Below are 20,042 nucleotides of genomic sequence, written 5' to 3' on the forward strand. Positions count from 1 at the left end.
TTAGTAGTGGACTTGGCAGTTAGTGGATGGCTGGGCTTGATCTTATGGGTCTTGTCCAAACTAAATTCTGACTTCCGTGCCTTAAGCTGAGCTGTCTCGGCAGTTGAGCAGTGCCTGTTTTGTTTTCCTTGCCTTTTATTTTAAAACATTCCTTTGCTATAACTCATCTTTCTTGTATTTATCTTTTACTGTTCTTATGGCATGTGTTGTCTTTTAATTGTTTTACGTTATTGTAAGGTAAGATTCATAAGAAACTGAAAAGTTAAATTTGTCCTTCCTATTCTCCATTTCCAGTTGCTGTTTTGCTGGCTGCCTTCCATTTCTTATTTGATGTGTTTATCAGACTTGGCTTCAGCTAGCAGCTCAGCAGAAACGAAGTTGCAAGGCAGCAGCAAACAAATGTCAGTTCAATGCTTGTAGTTGGTAATCTTTAATTTTTGGCCTATCTAGGTGTTCTTTTGTAGGTTTTCAGGAAGGATTCCTTGACAAAATAATTGGAAACCTAAATCAGGAATAATTTCAGTAAACCTATTGCTCTTGCACTTAACAATTTCCCCTTTAGATTAGAAGTTTGGCTGTGCTGATCTTAGTGTAATATAGTGACAATGAAAAATCTGAAGTTGCAAATCCTTTGAGGATTTACTATTTTCCTTCAACTTTATTAATCCACTTGGAGTGTATAATAGGAATAACCAGTAAGGGAAGGTGCCTCTTCATGGATAAAACAGAATCTAGTGAAAATTGCTGTTGCTCTGACACTGAAGATCCTGCTGCATTCATTGGATGCTTGGAAAGTAAATGCATTTGTAGTCTCAACTGCTCTGATCATCCAGGAGCAGTAACAGTATTCCTGAAGGAAAGTTCTTTGAAAGCAGGAAGCTTTTAGATTTCTTCAGCTGTACTTTCTGCTTGTTTGGGGGGGGGTGGGGGGGTAGTAGTGTTGCTTCTGAAATGTACAGAAACCAAAGAACTGCTCTTAACACAGGAATTCTTCCTTTACAGTATATTCTTGTGTTAACTGATAATGGACAAAACTTTTCCTTACTGGTTCCTTTTGATCTGTATCCCCCTAGGAGGTGGCCAGCCAGAGTGTGCAGTAAAGCAATGATCTCTGGTCAGCAGCTCAGTTTCCATTCTCTGAGCTCCTTAACTGTCAGGTACTGAGGATCTATGATTTTTATTTCTTAAAAGAAAGAAAAGCAATGATGTACCCTCCTATGTGCAGACCTTAATGATACAGCTTGGAGTAAATTGATGTGAAAAATTGCCCTTTTATCTTCCACCCTTCTACAAACTAAGTGATATATTTCAATTTTGCAGCAGTGAAAAACTGAGGTTCATCATAATGTCTGTTTAGTTCTTTCATTTTTTTTTGCTGTGCTTAAGTATAGCCCACACAACCAAATTTGGCCCGAAACACTCTTCCCTCCTAGAACTGCCTTCATATGGTTTGAGCAAATTTCTTGTCATATTTGCATAGTTACAAAAGTTCTGAAGCCCAGAGTGCTTTTTCACTGTACTAATTACCTGACTGCTTCCAGCCTGCCTTGGTTTTAGGAGCAACATATGATTTCTGTGGAGAAGGGTACATCACAGCTGACTTCTGTGCATTACAGGGGTTCCCCCAAGACTTTTGTGGTAGGTGTTGGGGTTTCCTAAAACAAAACAGTTTATGAATCATTTGACTTTTCTTGCTTAGATTCTGGTTGTTTGAAAGAGAACTTGCATCGCTTCCAGTTTGAAGATCCATAGTAACTAGGTTGGGGTGATGTCTCTGGCTCTAGTTAAACTTCCTAGAGCTATTCTAATGATATTCTGGACAAAGACCATGGGGTGAAACATGGTTCTGAAGACTAGAAAGAACTACTGTGACCCAATTTATCTGGTCTAACAAATTGTTCTTAAAGATTCTTTTGACTTACTAGATACCCTTGAACTTTTTATTACACCATGCATTCATGGTCTGGAGAAATAAGACTTTTTTTATGGCCAACTGTATAAAAGCATGTAACAGGGTTTAACAGTGAAGCTTACTGTATCTGTTCTTTAAGTTCTCACAGGTACCTGTTAAGGTCATATGAAGCAAGCTTCAGCAATGACAAGAGTATACTAAAATACTTGAGAGAAGGGATGTATTTTTGAGACTTCTTTCAGCCTTATTTTCTTGTGAATTTGGATATCAGGTAATTATGAAGTATTAATTGGAGCAGAATGAGCAGAAGTGTCCCACAATGGGATTTTGTCAGATTCCCATGGAGGATCTTAGTGATTTTTGAAATGAAGACAACTTCTGGATACTATCCTTCTGTCAAACACTGCTGTGATAGTGGTAGGTCACTAAGTACTAGAGTCATCATGTGGTTTTTACTTGTAGGTTTTTCTAAAGGGCTTTTCAGACATTTTTTTCTGAAATACAGCCTGTATCTTCAGCATGACAGCAGTGCTGTAACTCTCATACTGACAGTGTGTCAGCAGGGGGAGCCGGCATTCAGCCTAACGAGCATCTGCTGCTGTGTTGAAACAGAACTGTTGGGAGATGATGTTGCTCCCTTTTAAAGAAAGCTGGTAGCTGCTTCTGTGGGAGCTGTACCTGGCTGCTGTGTGTATTCAGTGTTCATTAGGCATAGGGACTTTGTAGCCAAGCATTGTCTGCTTCTTGAAATGCAGGTCCCTCCTGCTGAAAATGATATACTGTAAAATGTGAGTAATACTAAATGATTCTCTAAGCTTCAGCCTTAACATGTGAATATGAAAAGTTGAAGGCTTAAAGGCTTTAACTGGTAACTGACCTGTTTGAAAACAGTATTTGCATCCGACTGTTTTGCTATCCCAGAGGTTTTCTTTTTTACTGCTTGTTGCTTAATCACAAGCTTAGGCTTGTGTGTGCTGTAATTGTAGTAGAGCTGCCTTTGGGCTCAGGGTTTCCAAATGCAATTAAGATGTAGATGGAAACAAATAGCTTTGGCCTGTACTGTTCTCCTGATGCATTCCTTAACTAGTGAGACCCAGGATGGTTTGGTAAGTGTTAAGTTGAGTTTTAAAAGTAACACTTCACTAAGCCTTTAAACTGTAAGCTCTTAGAATATAGCAATTATCACTGATTAAATGGAGAGTGCAGGGCAACTATCATATTCATAAGTCACTTATTCATAGATGCACTTAAGAAATTTATGCACCTCATGAAATAATAGGCCTTGTTTGGAACACTAAGTAATAGCTCACATAGATTAATACAAGGTTAATTAAAAATGCTGATATGTATTTCATTATCGCATAAGTGGCAAAGAGATGGTTGAGGTCAGCTCTGTGAAGAACTCTAGACAAATTATCACTTTGAAATTAATGCTTCAGATAGAAGGAAAAAGATACAATGTGATCTCAACAAGTAAATTTCTTCAATGAGTAAGCTCAACATTGTTAATGTAATCTATTTTCTGTCTGTAAGTAGCTAGTAGCTCCTCAAGGCATTGATTCCTTTTGTCTGTGTTCAAGGCAATGGCCAGAGTTTTCAGTGGCTGTTTGCATAGGCTAGAAAGCTCTCTGTTATACTGGCTTGCATGAAGATGCTGAGAAGTTAGCTGCTCTCTATGCTAAGCCAGAACCTGCCCAGTATCTGAGCTGGTTTTTGTACTGGTTAAATTAATGGAAAAGTTGGAGTTGGACAGTTGGCTTTCCTGCTTGGATGCAGTGGGAAATAGTACTTTGCTTCAATCTGTACCATACTTCCAGAATCCCTTGCTTAATTAGATATTATTGTATTAGTGATATCTGGCTGTAGCTCAAACTTGTAGTTTGCGGTGAGTAAATTTTTCAGAAGCAGCATTTATTATTCATAAGTCCTTGCAAATGGTGCTAATCATGTAGATAAGGCTTGTCAGCATTTGTATGAGGCACTTTGGGCTCCTCTTTTGGAAATTTTTGGTGCTGTTATCAAAGATTTGAAGCTTTTGTATAGTCACCTGAAGGAGAATAGCTGAGAGGAGAACAAACCTAGTCCCTCTTCCATTCAGGTTTGGCACTTGAAAACATGGCTGTAGATAACTTGTCAGTAATGGATGTCAAGCTGTGTTGTAATAAAACAAATGCTAGAGAAAGGGTTATTTTCCCTTCATTTTATTGATGACTAATTAGCTATTTGAGCTGTATAAATTAGTCAATCAGCTGTTGGTAATAACCCTTTTCCCCTCTCACCTTACTGCATTTCATCCTCACGACAGCCATCCTGACATGGGAGAAACTTGTGTGCAACTAATTGAAATACTAACGGAATAGTGAATGTGATTTCAAGCTAGGGCATGAAATGAAGAAATAAGAGCAGATGGCCCCTTCAGAAAAATAGATTAAAGAGAATGGATGCTTCTGGCCAGCTACATAGTTAATCCCTTGCTTCCTGTCAAGAGGTACTGCCAATAGATAGTTATTATGCAAGGGGTAAAATGGAAGCTATATGAATTTAATGGAAAAGAAAAATGCTTTTCCTATCTCAGCTCTTTCAGATAATTTAGTGTTCATATTTTTGAGAGCTGTAGTAAATTGGAATAATAACCTGTTAAATAATGTGTATTGCTTCAGAAGTGAATGCTATCAAAAGAGCAGCCCTGAGAATGGAGCTTTGTTCATGTACTGTAGAGATTGCGTAATGTGTCTGATATTTTCTTGCTCTGAAACACTGACCATTAGGTCTTTATACCCCCAGTTGGGGATTTAGAAATGTTTATGGCTATTTCTGCTGATGGCTTGATGAGAAGTTAAACTTTTCCCTGGTTAAATGTTCTTTCCAGTTTTAGTATTAATGGACAGTCAGATCCTGTTCAGTTCACTTAAGCACTTTTATTTCTTGGGTTTATATTAAATAGTATGTTTGTATTTAGTTACTGTTTTTAACTAAATCAGTTATCTTTGCACTTGCTCAATGAATCAAGATATGGAAGTGATGTGAAATGTTAATTTGTATATCAATACCTACAAGAACCATTCTTCATGAATGCATTTGTAGAATGAAGTCTGATTATGATTGTTTTGGTCTTTTGTTCTCAAACATTTTCTGAGTGTTTTGCTTCCCATGCATGATACAACAATCTGCCATTCTGAGTGTTTACTGCTTCCTTTCAGCTACCATTCATCCTCTGGCTTCCCAGACCCTGCATTTCTTGGGCAACTACACTTTTCAAATGCAGCCTCTTTTTCCACTCTAACATCTAGATAATACTTTGATTCTATGTTTTTAGAAATAGAAGCACCAAACTTCCCATTTGGAAACATTTTAAATGACACTGAACCAAGAGTAATGATGCCTCGGGTTCTTGGTGTTGGTGCTTTTCATAATGTTGGCAGGAAGAAATGGACCAGGAACTTGACTGTATGTGTTTATGAAAGCAGGGCAGGCATCTGGTCAGTTGAAGCTTTTGCATTTTCCCAGCATTACTCACTACTGATATCTCAAACCAGTGTAATCAGTTTAGCTTTGATCTCTCTCACCTTCAGTGTGGATATACTTTGCTGGTTGTGAGTTGTTCCACTAAACTGTCACCTGTCTTGTACATCACATGTGAGAATTACTAACATAAAGGAAAAAAACATGAGTCATTACTGGGGAAAAAGTTGTAGTGGTGAGGAAGAAAAACAAGGTTTTGCATTTAGCTGGATTGAAACCCAAATGATATAGTTCCTGAAACTGATCACATGACTGTGCAAGATAATGTGTTTTCTGAAAGTGGTAAACTGAGGCACATCAGACTTCCTACTTCTGTATAAGTGCTTGGTTTTAAATTGCTTTAAAATAAAGACTGCTGGATTTAATACCTTGACTGCTTAGTACTTGAACAGAACTCCATGCATATGTGACAGCTGCAAGAAGCAAAGTATGACTGCATATTGGGGAGAAATCAGACCTCAGATTTCTAAAGTAACTTCTGCTAATAAGCAAACTTATTAACCTGTAATGGCTTTTCCTATAATTTGTTTTATAGAGAACTGCTTAGATTTACTTCTTCAAAACATGAAGACACTTACTTTAGATAAAAATACATAGAGCTGTTCCTTGTGGCAAATACAGATATATCATAAATGCTACTAAAAGTGTGTGTTAAAACTTTGTTTACAAAATCTTTCAATTTACTTTAACTAAAGCTTACTGGCAGAAATTGGTAGCTACTTCAGATACTTACGCAGGTATAAAACATTAAGTTGTACTCTTTCAGTCTTAAGTCTTGAAAATTATAAATATTCTGCTAGGGGAATGCTAGAAGTACTAGTTTTATTTTCTTAAACTTGGATAGATGCCATAAAAAAGATTGCTATGCCTCCACTAAAGAAAGTATAGATAAGCAGGTGCTCCTACAGGGAATAGACTTTTCACAGGTTTGGATCTTGCTTTTTTTTTTGCTGGGAAACTAATGAACAGATGTTGGTGCCCTCCCTTGTGAGAACTGCAGCTGAAGTGAGTCCATAAGCTGAACTTTCAGGTTTGCTATGGTTGTAGAGAAATCCTATATCTTTGTCAAAAATTTCATGAAGTGGCTCAACTCATTGTTATTCTTAAAAAATATTTGGAACAATTGACTGTGGTAGTGATCTGCTTCTCTAATATGTTTCTTCATACACAAATGTTTGGGAATGCCTGATGTTAAGTATGTGGAAAGGATCTTAATGATTCCCCTTCTGCTTGTTAGTTTTTAACTTGGATGCTAAGCTTTTTTCAACACTGAATTTATGTTGAAGCTGATACAACTTAACACTTGTTGAATTTTAAGTCCTTTTCCTTTGGGTAGCAGATATATAGACTACCTTTGTATGTTGTAACTGCCAAGCATGTTTCAAGTATTCAGACTGTAACCTGTGCCTACCAGGCAAAGATGGAAAAAAAAGTTAACTTGGCTTTACTGCAGCCAAGGTCAGTAAGAAATAAATAATAAAATAGTTTTGTTTATTTTGTCTTCTGACAATAGTAGCAATGGTGTTTTGAAGGAGAAGAGGTGATTAAGTTGATCAGAATGCTATGCTAGAATTAGTTGCCTTCTGCATGTAGAAGTTAGCCTCTGTATGCTTGTTTTCATATGTATGTAGACCAGAATACATAAATGCTCTAGGACTTGTTTAACTTTATTATGAGGGTAGTCAAATGCTGGGCTGGGCTTCCTAGTGAGGTGGTTGATACCCCATGCTTATCAGTGCTCAAGAGGCGTTTGGATAATGCCCTTAATGTTGTAACTTCTGGCTAACCTCAATGTCATCAGGCAGTTGGACTAGATCCTTGTATGTTACAGCTGAACTACTCCTTTGAACAGTAGGATGACTCAACAGATATACATAAAGATTACACCAGCATAAGACTTTTTGAACACCTTATAGGTGCTGAAGTGGTAGCATTCACTTCCTTAGTTTATTTGAGCAGTGTAATATCACAGAATGTAGGTATTTTCCTTTGACCTCAGTGATGTGGTAGTTCTCACTGGATTTTATAAACAACCTTATTTACTGTGCCTTCTGAAACTGAAGAGTGACTTGAAGAGGAATGTTCATATAGCTTTGAACAAGAGTGCAGTCTCAACAAGAATAAGCCTTAATGTGCTTCAACATGAAGATAAATGAGTATTGGAATGGGTTACGCAGAGGTGGTGAAAAGGCAGCTGTTTTAGACAGGTATTAAGGCATGGCTGCATGTATCATTGGGTTCAATAGTACTTCTAGTAAGGTACAGATTATGCTTGCTGGTACTGATTATGTTGAATCTAACAAGCATGAGTTTTCTGAAGTCCAAACACTCAAATGTCCACTACAACTGATTTTGCTGAATTCAGTGGAAGAACTTAAATGCATTACATGTGCTTGTGACAGCTTCATCTGTTCTGCTCCCTAATACTTTGAAGCATGAACAATGGAAAGTTTTTGTGATTTCATACTGGCTCACTAAGCTCTACTGCAGTGCTCACTCCTCCTCTCAACACAACAAGAGGACAAAATAAGATGAAGAAAAGCGCCTGGTTTGAAGTGAGGACAGATCACTAACTAATTACAATCTGTAATTGGGCTGCAGTGTGGAGATCTGCTCCATGTGGGACCCATGGGCTGCAGGGGGACAGCCTCCTCCACCAGGGGCCTCTCCACAGGCTGCAGGGAAACCGCTGCTGCGTGCCTGGAGCACCTCCTGCCCTCCTGCTGCACTCACCTCGGGGGCTGCAGGGATGGTTCTGTCTCATTTTTCTCACTCTTCTCCCAGCTGCTGTTGCGCAGCAGGTTTTTTTCCCCTTATCTGCTCTCACAGAGGCACAAATAACATCACTTATTGGTTCAGCTCTGGCCAGCAGCGGGTCCCTTTGGAGCTGTCTGAAACTGGCCCTTGTCTAACATGGGGCAGCTGCTGGGCTCTTCTCATAGAGACCACCCCTGCAGCCCCCTGCTACAAAAACCTTGCCACATAATCCCAATACACTTTTTTAAAGTCATTTAGTCTAGAAAACATGTTCTTCTGGGAAATGTTTGGAGGAGATGGGTGACTTGGGCATATGCTTTCAACCATGCAAAGCAGTGTAATGATGGGGCTATAGGCTGGGCACTGGGTTTGTCTGAATCTGTCTAGACTATTTGAATATATATAATCAAATGGAGTATGAGCTTCCAGTGTAGTCTTAGGTATCAAATACGGATTTCTGGGCTACAGTACCATAGAATTATAGAATGGTTTGGAAGGGTCTTATCCCTGCCCATAGCAAGGAGATTGGAACTACATCTTTACATCTTCCACTAGACCAGGGACAGGTCATCCATAACCTCTCTAGCAACCTGTTCTAGTGCCTCACCATCCTCTAGAGAATTTATTCCTAAGTTCTACTCTATAACCTCTTTCAGTTTAAAGCTGTTATGCTTTGTCCTGGCAAGTCCTTCTTCAGCTTTCCTGTAGGTGCCCTTTAACTACTGGAAGACTGCTGTAAGGTCTTGCTTGATCCTTTTCTCCAGGCTGAACAACCCCAACTCTCTCAGCCTGTCCTTGTAGGAGAGGTGCTTGAGCCCTCTTACCCTTGTAGCCCTCTTTGAATTTGTTCTGATAGGTCCTTCCTGTGCCGGAGGCCCTAGAACTGAATGCAGATGGGGTCTCACAACAGCAGAGCAGAAGGACAAACGCATACCTTGACTTCATAACTACACTTCTGATGCAGCCTGGTTTATTATGATATGTTTGATATGTTTGGTTTTCTGGGCTGCAGGCATATGCTGTTGCCTCATGTCCAATTTTTCATCCGCTAACACCCTCGAAGTCCTTTTCTGCAGAACTACTCTCAACCCCCCTCCTTGCACAGTATGTACTGATATTTGATGTTGCCAAATGCAAGGACCTTGCATTTGGCCTCAAACCTCATGAAGTTCACATAGGCCCACCTCTCATGCTTGTCCAGATTCCTCTGGATGGCATCCCTTCCCTCCAGTGTGTCAGCTGCACCACATAACTTGGTGTCATCAGGAAATGTGCTTAGGGTGTACTCAATCCTGCTGTCCATGTCCCTTCAAAGATATTAAATAATAATCCTGGTATAGACACCTAAGGGGTACCACTGCTCACTGATCTCCACCTGGACATCAAGCCTCTGCCACAGCTTCTCAAATATGATAGATATGAGTGACTTCATCTGCAAGTTCCTTCAAGACCCGCGGATGTATCTCATTGGGTTGTACGTACTTGTGTATATTCAGGCTCCTTGGTTGGTCTCAAACCAGATCTTCTACAATGAGTGCTTCATCACTCTGCCAGGCCTTGCCTTTGTGTTCTGTGAAGTGGGGTGGTGTGGCTACAGCACATGCTGGTAAAGAGTGAAGTAAAAATGTTGAGTTCCTCATGTGCCAGAGAATTACATAGGAAATAAATTTTGGAGGGGGGTATAGAATGGATTGGAATTCATTAGAACTAATGTTTTTAAATACAAGTATCAATAAGATACCTTTTATATTGCTGAATTAAGTATTACCAGTGTGAAGTTTTACCATAGCCTTCTGTCAGTTGGGATGGAGGGTGCTGGCAAAGCACTAAAATTGCTGAAAATGACTTAAAGTAGGGGAAGATAATGTTACTTTGTCTTGTTGATGACTGCATAAATCTTGCTTAATGCTATGTTAAGTTGTACACTTGAATAATTGTCAATTACAAAAAACACAGGGGTAGAGGATAGCCTAAGATGTATGTTTTGGTAGTGTAGGTATTTTTCCAGTATTAAATGTGGTTTGTATGAATCTGTCAGCAGACTGTAGTGGTCTTTGTTAGTCCTCTCAAACTTTAAATATGAGGCCTGCTAGTGCTTGTCTCTCTGCTTTAGACTTCATTAACTGGATATGCTATGGCTAGATGGTAACTGTTTTGACTTGCCAATATTTTAAGTGTGATGCATGCATATTAAGAACTGCGGGTTGTATCCACTTCTCAAGTGAGACCTAAATTATACTTCCTTTCATGTGAATGGTGCTGAAGGAATCAGTGGAAAAAAAGCTTATTCAATTAAGATTCTATGTACAAAGTGAGGAAGAAAAGATGTAGGCTCTTGATGACTCACCAAGATGACAAGTTAAATCTTGTATGAATATGATTGGGTAACCCTTACACACGTAAATGTGAGAATTGGAACACCTTTTTGTAAGGACTTAATATAGAATATTAATCCAATTTTGTCTGTGCTCTATGCCATAAGCCTTATACGACCTGTTTGCTTGATACCACCTACAAAATAAAATTACAGATTTTCATTTGAAATCTGCACTTGTTTTAGCTTTATCTACTGCAAATAATTGTGTTTCCCTGTGCTGCCTTTGGAGGGAACTATACTACATTGATGAAGAAGTCTTCTAAACCTGAACATCACTTGATATTAATGCATATATTTTATTCTTAGTGTACTCCAGTTCAGAAGGCTTCCAGAGCTCTGACTTTTGTTAGGAGTTACTTGTGGGCTACTTGTGCTGTTACATGAAAAACAACAACAAAAAAAAATGATGTATTTACTGGATGTAGTAGATAAAAGTAAGACAGCAAGGGTCACTTCTCAGACACCTTCTACTTAGTGATCCACTTAGAGGACAGGATCACAGAATACCTGACAAAACCTCAGAAAGTCAAATCCCCTGCTCTAAACAGGACAAATGCCAGTGTTACCATTATTTAGAAAGCAAAGTTAGGCATTCTTGAAGCAGGAAGGAACATAGGAGTAATTGGTTTTGTCCTGGTAGGGTTCAGCATCCCAGTTTGAAATGTGTGTGGGGGGTACAAAGTATTGTTTATCCCACATGAATATTCAAGCTACCTTTGTAATTTCTTATGAAATCATGGAACAAATGAGCTGATGTTTTTGTAGCTAACGGATTCCTGAACTTGCAATGTACGATTGACAAGTGTTCCTGAAAGAAAATTGTCAACAGTGGGTAAATCGTATGGGAACTTTTAGCACTTCATTATACACATGCGTTCCAAGGCTCTATTCACAGTGAGATAAATAGTAATTTTCAGTGAAGTAGGATGGAAATATAGGGCTGAAGCTTATGTTTACATCTTTTTTTTCCTGAGAGGCTGAATGAACATCTGTTAATATCTTAGATGTTACTTCTCTTATGATAGTTCCTACATTAGTATTTTCAAGTATTGCTAGTATTAATCAGTCTTAACAGAATCTAGTGTAGGCATTTCTGATGTAAAGGTGTTCAATTAGTTTTGAATTGCTTAAAGAAAAAGGCCTATTCAAAATATTTGTCATATTGGTGACTGAAAAGTATTTTCAGATCAGTGCAGACAGCAGTATTCAGACTGTGAAACTGAATTTACGATGCCTGTAAATGCAATTTATATCAAGATTGGTTTAAGTCCTTCAACGTCGATATTCATAATTTGAGTGTGTTGAATATTGCAGACATTCTAGCATGAACCACTCATTTTATTGTAAATTCAAATCAGATTTGTTGTCCTTTGCTTCTGCAAAGGCAGTGGCATATAAAAGACAGTTATTTTGAATTCAAATGTTGTAATGTGTATTTTTTAAAATTTTTCTTACACATAGTTCATGCTAACTATTTCTTTTTACATCAATTCCAAATTAGAATATACTGTTGTGGGTAAACTTGTATTTAAAAATGCCTTTTGTTTTTGAAGTATCAAGATGATGGCTGAGGAAACTAGGTGGAATTCTCTGAAATAAATGCAGAAGTATGTGTGTGGGTACAGTAGTAGAGCAGCTGCATTAAACACCAGAAGCTTCATTCCATTTTTCATTCAAGTCTTTTATAACCATTCAGGATAGATCTAGATATAACCATACCACAAATATTTGTTCATTATTTTTAAGTCTCTGAGGGTAGTTTTGATTACTCCTCTAATTTGCATTTCTCATGAAAATGAGACAGTATTTGCTTTGGAAAAAGTGTGGGGTGGGAAAGATCTGTCCAAGCATTTATTTACATCAGGAAACTCCTGATTGTTGCTTATTACTTAAGTGTTTTATTTTTAAAAAGTATTTTATTTACCTTATCTGTCCAGCATAAAAGGTGTATAATCTGAAGCATGGTCAAGATCCTTTTACAGTGTCAATGAGATTAAGCCCTCAAACAATTACAACTATTGTTGGGTTTGGTGTCCTGCCATACTGCACTGTGGACTTAGCAGAATAAGTCATGGTAGGGCTTGTGAGCATTACATCAACATCTGGCTTTACAGACTTCCTATGGCTTCATTTCAGTGCAGGAGTTTTAACTGCCAGCATTTTCAGAATTGGTGAGCTTCAAATGTGAATTTCCTGAGATACAAGTGTGGATTTTGTTTCTGGAAATCTTACAAATAAGAAAAACAGTATGGAATGTTAAAGAACTTCACATATGGTATAAATGTACTCTTTTAATCCCAAAGACTGTTCAGAAGTGGTTACTGATGCTCTGTACTGGAAGAATTGAGAAAGCTTGAAACTGAACAGATATTGTCCTTGTTCTTCAAAGAAAAACTGTTCTGAAATTTTTCTAAATCTCACTTAGAATCCACCTTTTTGCTTTGGAAGCTAGTCTTTTCTCAAGGCTTGGGTGTATTCCTTAAAGGGGATTAAAAAAATAAAATCATAAAACCACAATCTAGTATACAAAAGTATTTTCGTAGTACCATTGGTTTTACTGTTCTCTTAATGTGAGGGCATCCGAATGTCCATACCATCAGTTCATCTGGCCAGTAGTAGAGATTTCTTTCAAGAAGTATCTAATGATACTTTCCCACTACCTCCTTCAAGCTCCTGGCAATAATTTGTCTAACGCAGCCCAGGGTATTGTCCTTCTTAGCAGCAAGGACACACTCCTGGCTCATGTTCAGCTTGGACTGGCACTCCCATGTCCTTTTCTGCAGAGCTACATTCCATATGGGTAGTCACCAGCATGTACTGATACCTGGACTGCTCTGTCCCTATGTGCTGGACTTTGCACTTCTCATGATTGAATTTCACAAGGTTCCCATCAGTGCATTTCTCCAGCCTTCCAGGATCACTCTGGAAGCTGCATGACCCTGTGGTGTATCAGGTGCTCCTCCCAGTTTTGTCATCAGCAAACTTGTTAAGGGTGTGCTCTGCCCTATCATCTAGATCAATCACTAAACTAGATCTCTGACAGGCCCTTCTAATGCAAACCATTCTGTTTCTAGGTTTAACAAACCTGTGTACAGTAATGACCCCTGAGGTACGCTGCACATTACTGGCTTACAACTAGATTTTGTGCCAAAAGGTCCTGGCCATTCAGTCAGTTCTCAATGCACCTCTTTTCCCGTTCAGTCCATACACCAGCAGTTACGAGGCTCTTACTCCCATTGGTGAATATATGCTGACTACTGATGATTTTCATGCCTCTCATGTGCCTAACAATGGTTTCCAGAATTAGCAGCTCCATCAAAATAATAAAGCAAAATATATTGCTGCTGTTGTACTGCTAGTAACTTCCAAAACAGCTTCAGCATATTATACCATTGCCCTTTATTTAGGAACATTTGTAATATTATTCTTAAAATATTTGCATTTTGAAAATGAATATGATAATTATTTCTAGTGAAACTGGTGTAGTTCTGTCAACACCATATGTTTTCTGAAGTCATGATTGTTTTGATGTCCTAGTTCAGCCTTGAGTTATTTACTTACTCTTCCATCTGAAATAGAAAATCAATATGAAATCACTTAAATTCATCATAGTGTTTTGGGTTGAAGTGCAACTTTAAAGATTGTCTAACTCCTCCTCTGCCATGGGCAAGTACAACCTCCCACCAGCCCAGGTTGCCCAAAGCTCCACCCAGCCTGGCCTTAAACACCTTCAGGGATGGGGCATCCACAGCTTCTCTGGGCAGCCTGTACCAGCACCTCAGCACACTGCCTGAGTGAAAAATTTCCTCTTAACACTAAATTTCCCCTCTTTTAGTTTAAGACAATTACTCCTTGTCCTATCACTGCACCCTCCTGACAAACGGTCCCTCCACAGCTCTTTTGTAGCCCCCTTTAGGTACTGGTAGGCTGCTGTCAGGTCTCCCCAGAGCATTCTCTTCTCCAGGCTAAACAACCCCAACTCCCTTAGCCTGTCTTCATAGGAGAGGTGCTCCAGCCCTCTGAGCATCCTCATGGTCCTTCTCTGGAATTGCTCTAATACTTCCGTGTTCTGGGGGCCCCAGGGCTGAATGCAGGGCTCCAGATGGGGTCTCACAAGCAGAGTAGAGGGGGACAATCCCTTCCCTTGCTCTTCTGGCCATGCTGCTTTTGATGCAGGCTTAGTGCATCTTAAGACCTCTCAATCTGAGGGGAAAAAAAGTACATTTTCTTAAGGATTTCCAGACAAACTTAGCTTGTTCTCATTTCTGTTGATCTTGTTTAGTAAACATCGTATTAAGGATAAATGCAATAAACATTTGTTTACTCTGGCATTTGATCTTGCATTGATTTACAAATTGATTTACACCAGACAAGTACAGAGAGCACTTCATTCTGCATTAAGCGCAGGTACTTGCATTGGTTTAGCAGAGTGACCTGGAATCCTGGCTTGTAGTTCTCCTGTAGGAAGATTAATTCTACCTTGAGATTAACATGAAACAATTCTACTTTGTCATTATCTGATACATCTAGCAATATTGTTTGGTGAATTAACTGGGGAGTAATCATTGCTTAGATCTCTCTGCTATGATTAAATGTAAAGGAGAAAAATCCCTGCAGTTATTTCTTCATCCAGCTAAATTCCTGGACTATTGCATTAGCTGCATCCTTGGTCTGAGAACATGGGATTTTAATCTCTAGCATTAAGGGAAGCTTTAATCACATGTTTATTTACTATTTGTGATCTAGGAGATGTTGTTGCTTCATATAGCTAAGCAGTAGAGAATGTGATCTAAGGATTAGGAAAAAGCAAATCTTTGTCTGACCTTGAGAATCTGATTGGATTTCTTATGTGATCTGAGAATTTTCCCTAATTATCTAAAACTGGATGTATGTGAATGGTAGAATCATAATTTGTACAGCTCATTTGATATCTGTGCTTAATTCTAATGCTTAATATTTCATATTCATTTTAAGTTTGAGTGCAATGAAATGAGGAGGAAAAAATCTGATTTTTGGTCACAAGATAACTTTTGTCAGTATTTCAGCGAACGTGCATGAAGTCTTAAGTTGGTTTGATAAAAAGTGGGTTTGATGAACATAGGAATAATAGAAAATTCTTATTTTGTAGTTTTATGCCAGTGCTCATAGCTATGGCTGCTCAGAGGAAAATCATTTGGATTTGAAACAAATTGGGGGAAAATTGTGCTCTAGTTTACTAGCAGTTGATTGGTAGTCTTATGAGTCTTGGTAGCTTTTTCAAGCAAATGGAAGCTTTATTAAACAGTGGGAGTTCATGTAAATAAATGGTTCTTAAAATGGTTAAAGTATACAGCTATCTGGGGTATGTAGATGGATCTTCAGACTAATGAAAGGATTTCTTTCAAAATTTGACTTGGCTGCTTCAAGTTGAGTCACTGCTGAAACAAGCAAGACTTTCCATGACCTTTTAAATTTTTGTATTAAGTAAATCAAAATACGATAGAATTGAGTGAATATAATATTGAGGTTGCCATCAACAAAACCTTCAAGTACCAGAATCAAATGATTATGTAAGCTAAAATTTAGGAAATGCAAGTACAGTGTATTGAAGTAATTATCCAGCTGTGTAACTTGAGGAATGTTCATGAGATGTTGTTAGGACCCTGCTCTTAACTCTTCAAATAGAGCTTAACCTTGGCAAGTGTAAGAGCTGGATGTTCCTGAAACAAAGCTCATTCAGTTATGTAATGCTTTTTAACATTTTCCATGAAAGTCCCTGAACCACGGTTCACTCATAAATTGACAATTCTCACTTGGCATTTACAGATGTTAGAAATTGCAACTCTATGAAAATAAACTTTCAAGTAGGCAGGGTAGGGTTGCAGTGTGTATATACTGGTTTGTACAACAGCATATGGCACAACGAAACAGATCTTGTGTCAGTCTGATTATTGGGACTCTCCTCTGCACTGATCTGTTTCAAAACTAAATCAATACACTGTGCTGTAGTAATTGGGATCTTGATTGGAGTCAAACTATGTTCTTCTGCTCTTCTGCTTTTCTGAAGAACCTCTAGTCCTGATCTTAAACTTTGCTGTAATTACATCGCTTCATCCATAAGAGTAGCTCTATTTTTATTACAATTACAACATTTAGCGACATTTTATACCAAAATACACTAAAGAACCTCTTACACTTCTGACTGCGTAGTTTTGAGCTTTGAATATTTATATTTAGTGCTGCAGCTTGAACACTATTAAAAATCAATGTCAATTTTGTGTTTTTTTTGAGTATCCAATCTTGTCTCCCAGGAAATATGAGACCTTTGTCATTGCCCTTGTTATATCAGGAAGCAGAGGGTATGAGAAGTAGCTTACTTGTATTAATTTGATATTACACTCGAAGTTTGCATTTGCAGTTCAGAAATTTGGATTTAACATGTCACCTGCTTTCTGTGAGTGGGAATATCATACTTTATAAAGTTTTAGTCTTAAAATCCATTTTCAGATGAAGTTAATATAACTTTACATCAATCTAATTGCTCATAATTCTCCAGTTCATAAAGTGACACCTACAAAAACCACAGTAATTCAATTCTTCCTGGGATTCAGCTGTTAAAATCATTCATACATTCCTCAGCTGTTGTCTATCTGTGGGGCTGTGGACTGAGGGATTTGGAGGTTTTTTTTGTGTGCTACAACATAAAGGTAACTTTAAAGGAAGGCTGCTTTATAGAATATAGATCCTCCAGAATGTTTATGCTGCTAGAATGCATATGATTAAGTTTTTCTAGGGACTTGCCAAGGAGATTTAAAATCATAACTGGGGAGGACTGTTCTTTCAGAAGTCTTCAACTTAGTCTCACAGAAGAGCTAGTGAAGAAATGAGAAAAGACCTGTGAGGTGCAACTGAGAAAACTGGGGTGAATTAGCCTGGAGAACAGGCTGAGGGGAGACCTTATGTCCTACAAGTACCTGGAAGGAGGTTGTAATGGGGAGGGTGTTGGTCTCTTAGGTGGCAAGTGATAGGATGCAAAGAAATGGTCTCAAGTTGTGTCAAGGTAGGTTTAGGTTGGACACGAGGAGGAACTGATTTGTGGAGAAGGTGGTCAAGTATTAGAATGGGCCGCTTGGGGAAGTAGCGGAGACCCCATCCTTGGAAGCATTTAAGAGATGTGTGGACATGGCACTAAGGGAAATTGGTTAGTGCTGTTACTTTACAGGTCAGGTTGATTCTTGGACTTGATGATCTTGCATGTCTTCTCCAGTCCAGACTTCTGTTACATGCTCATATGCAATAAAGAATAAAAATAAACTCCAAGCTTGTGATAAATACCACTAAATTGTACTGAAGTAGAATACAAGGTTGCTTACTCTTGCTAAGAGTTTAAAGGTATATTTGAAGATGGTGAAGATGGTTGTGGAGGACAAATGCTAAATGCCCATAGAAGAACTTCCATAGTACTTCTGACATTGGGTTTTTCTATGCCCTGTGCTTAACAGGTCTGAACTTCTGACAAGCTGGACTCCAATCCAGTGAAGACCTCAAGCAACACTTCTTTAGTATTTGTATGCCCCTTTGATTCTACCACCTGTGAAATGAAATGATCAATTTTTCATTAGCACAACGGAGAGTCAATATTGGCAGGAACTAGAATCAAGAATCAATCCTTTGTATACGTGAAATATCTTTAGAATGAGTATGGTCATGCATCCTGAGTTCCTTTTTGTTGCATTCCTTCTAAAATGTATTCCTGTCATCTTGGCTCATACCTAAAAATCTGAGATTAGTGTTTTACCAAGGTGCTTTAATTGCACTGCTGAGATCTTGAAAGCTTGAATTGACACTTAAAGTATGCAGTAGACGACCATCTGCATGCTTTACAGCTTATAGAAAGTTCTATGTGTTTTATATAGGAGAAAACAGTCAAGTATTAAACTATGCTGTAAGTTTTTGAACTTGAAAGGACTAAAGGTGTCTTGCTTGATCCATTTTAATACATAAGCATATTCTGAATATTAAGTTAAAAGTTCATTTAAAACACTTGCAATGCTAATTGAAAGTGCTGATATGAACATAAATATTAAACACTGTAAAAGAAAAACATGGTTTGCTCCATTCGCCTGTGTAATGTGTATTAATTATGTATTATATCACTAATATTATACTATAAGGTATTATTTTTAAAGTTACTATTTATAATTTATGTAGACTTTAAAGATTCTCAGTTTTCAGCTTTTAATATTAAACCGAGAAAATAACAAACATTTTTCCTTTAACAGAAATTGAAAAATTCCAGAAAGGGGAAGGAAAGGAAGAAGAAAAATATATTGACGTAGTCATCAATAAAAATATGAAGTTGGGACAAAAAGTTTTGATTCCAGTGAAACAATTCCCTAAGGTAAGTTCAGTTTTCATACCTTTTTAAGTGCTTATAACAGGTATTCCACTAATATCTTAAGATGGTGACTGTTTCACTTAAAAACAGTCTGTACCAATGCTGTTCTGTGGTCTATGGAAGTCGTAATGTAGGAAAGCTTCTTGGAATAAATGAGCAGAAAAGTGTTGCTAGTCTTACAGAAAATAGTAGGTTGTAAACAAGTGTTTTCAGTTCCAAAGACCAAAGAGGATCCTACTGCCCTGAAAATGTTTGAAGGAATTATATTTAAACTGATGCTCATATCAGCCTTTGAAATGTACTTACTGTATGCAAAAGTGAAGCTTAAAATCTGCTATTAGAGGAGTTCATTGTGTAAATACCTTACTTTCAGCTAGTGTTAGTCTTGAACTAGGTATACCCACGCTGCTGAATTATACAATGGGTTCTAGGGGAAGCAGGGACTATTCCATTAATATATTTAACCACCATGAATTCTTAATGTTTCTTCATGGTCAGATGTTATCCTGGTTTAAAATATTGCTTCATGGAAATGTGTATTCAGTGTACAAGAGGCTGTGGAAGCTCATTGTTTTGTATTTCTTTACAAATTTTAAGGCTAATGTTGTGCAAAATCATCAGGATGTTAGTGTTTATCACCTGTTTTAAATAGCTTTCCTTTTCCTATTGGAAATGTACAGACTGCCTTTGTTTTTACTCATGGGGAAAGGAATGTCTTCAATCCTTCTTCCATTTCACTTGGAGGACTTTTTTCTAAATAGCTTTATTTGCACTACTAGTGTTCTGTTCTGGGTAGCTTGCAGAGATTTTTTTACTGCTGTTCAAAGTTTCATGAAATACTGCTTCAATGAACTTGTGTACTTGCAATACCCTTTGTATGTGGGTACCTATTTGGAATTCTGCCTTAGTAGTCATCTTTATTTAATGACTGGGAAAACTTACCTATAAACACCATGTACAGTCCTTGTAAAGAAGGGGAGGTAACAAATAGGGGAAGCTTATGTGGACAGTCCTTCTAATCAAGATATTTTTCTTCAACTATTGAGATGTTTTCAAATGCTGAGATGTGGACAGATGAGCTTGAAGGGAGAAAAAGC

The 20,042-nt window shown here is 38.0% G+C and overlaps 1 protein-coding gene across 4 annotated transcripts in view; it reads left to right on the forward strand.

The window, feature by feature from the left end:
- KHDRBS3 (KH RNA binding domain containing, signal transduction associated 3) overlaps nt 1-20,042 on the forward strand; it is a 93,113-nt gene that overhangs the window by 7,509 nt on the left and 65,562 nt on the right. For all 4 annotated transcript variants that reach the window (XR_011093259.1, XM_068672700.1, XM_068672701.1 and 1 more), the window contains exon 2: nt 18,830-18,948. Coding sequence is in view for 3 of the 4 variants with exons in the window: in XM_068672700.1 (XP_068528801.1) it covers nt 18,830-18,948 (119 nt within the window). In the remaining variant the exon portion in view is untranslated. The remainder of the gene's footprint in view (nt 1-18,829; nt 18,949-20,042) is intronic.

Source organism: Anas acuta, chromosome 2 (assembly GCF_963932015.1).
Source record: "Anas acuta chromosome 2, bAnaAcu1.1, whole genome shotgun sequence".
Classification (NCBI taxonomy): Eukaryota; Metazoa; Chordata; class Aves; order Anseriformes; family Anatidae; genus Anas; species Anas acuta.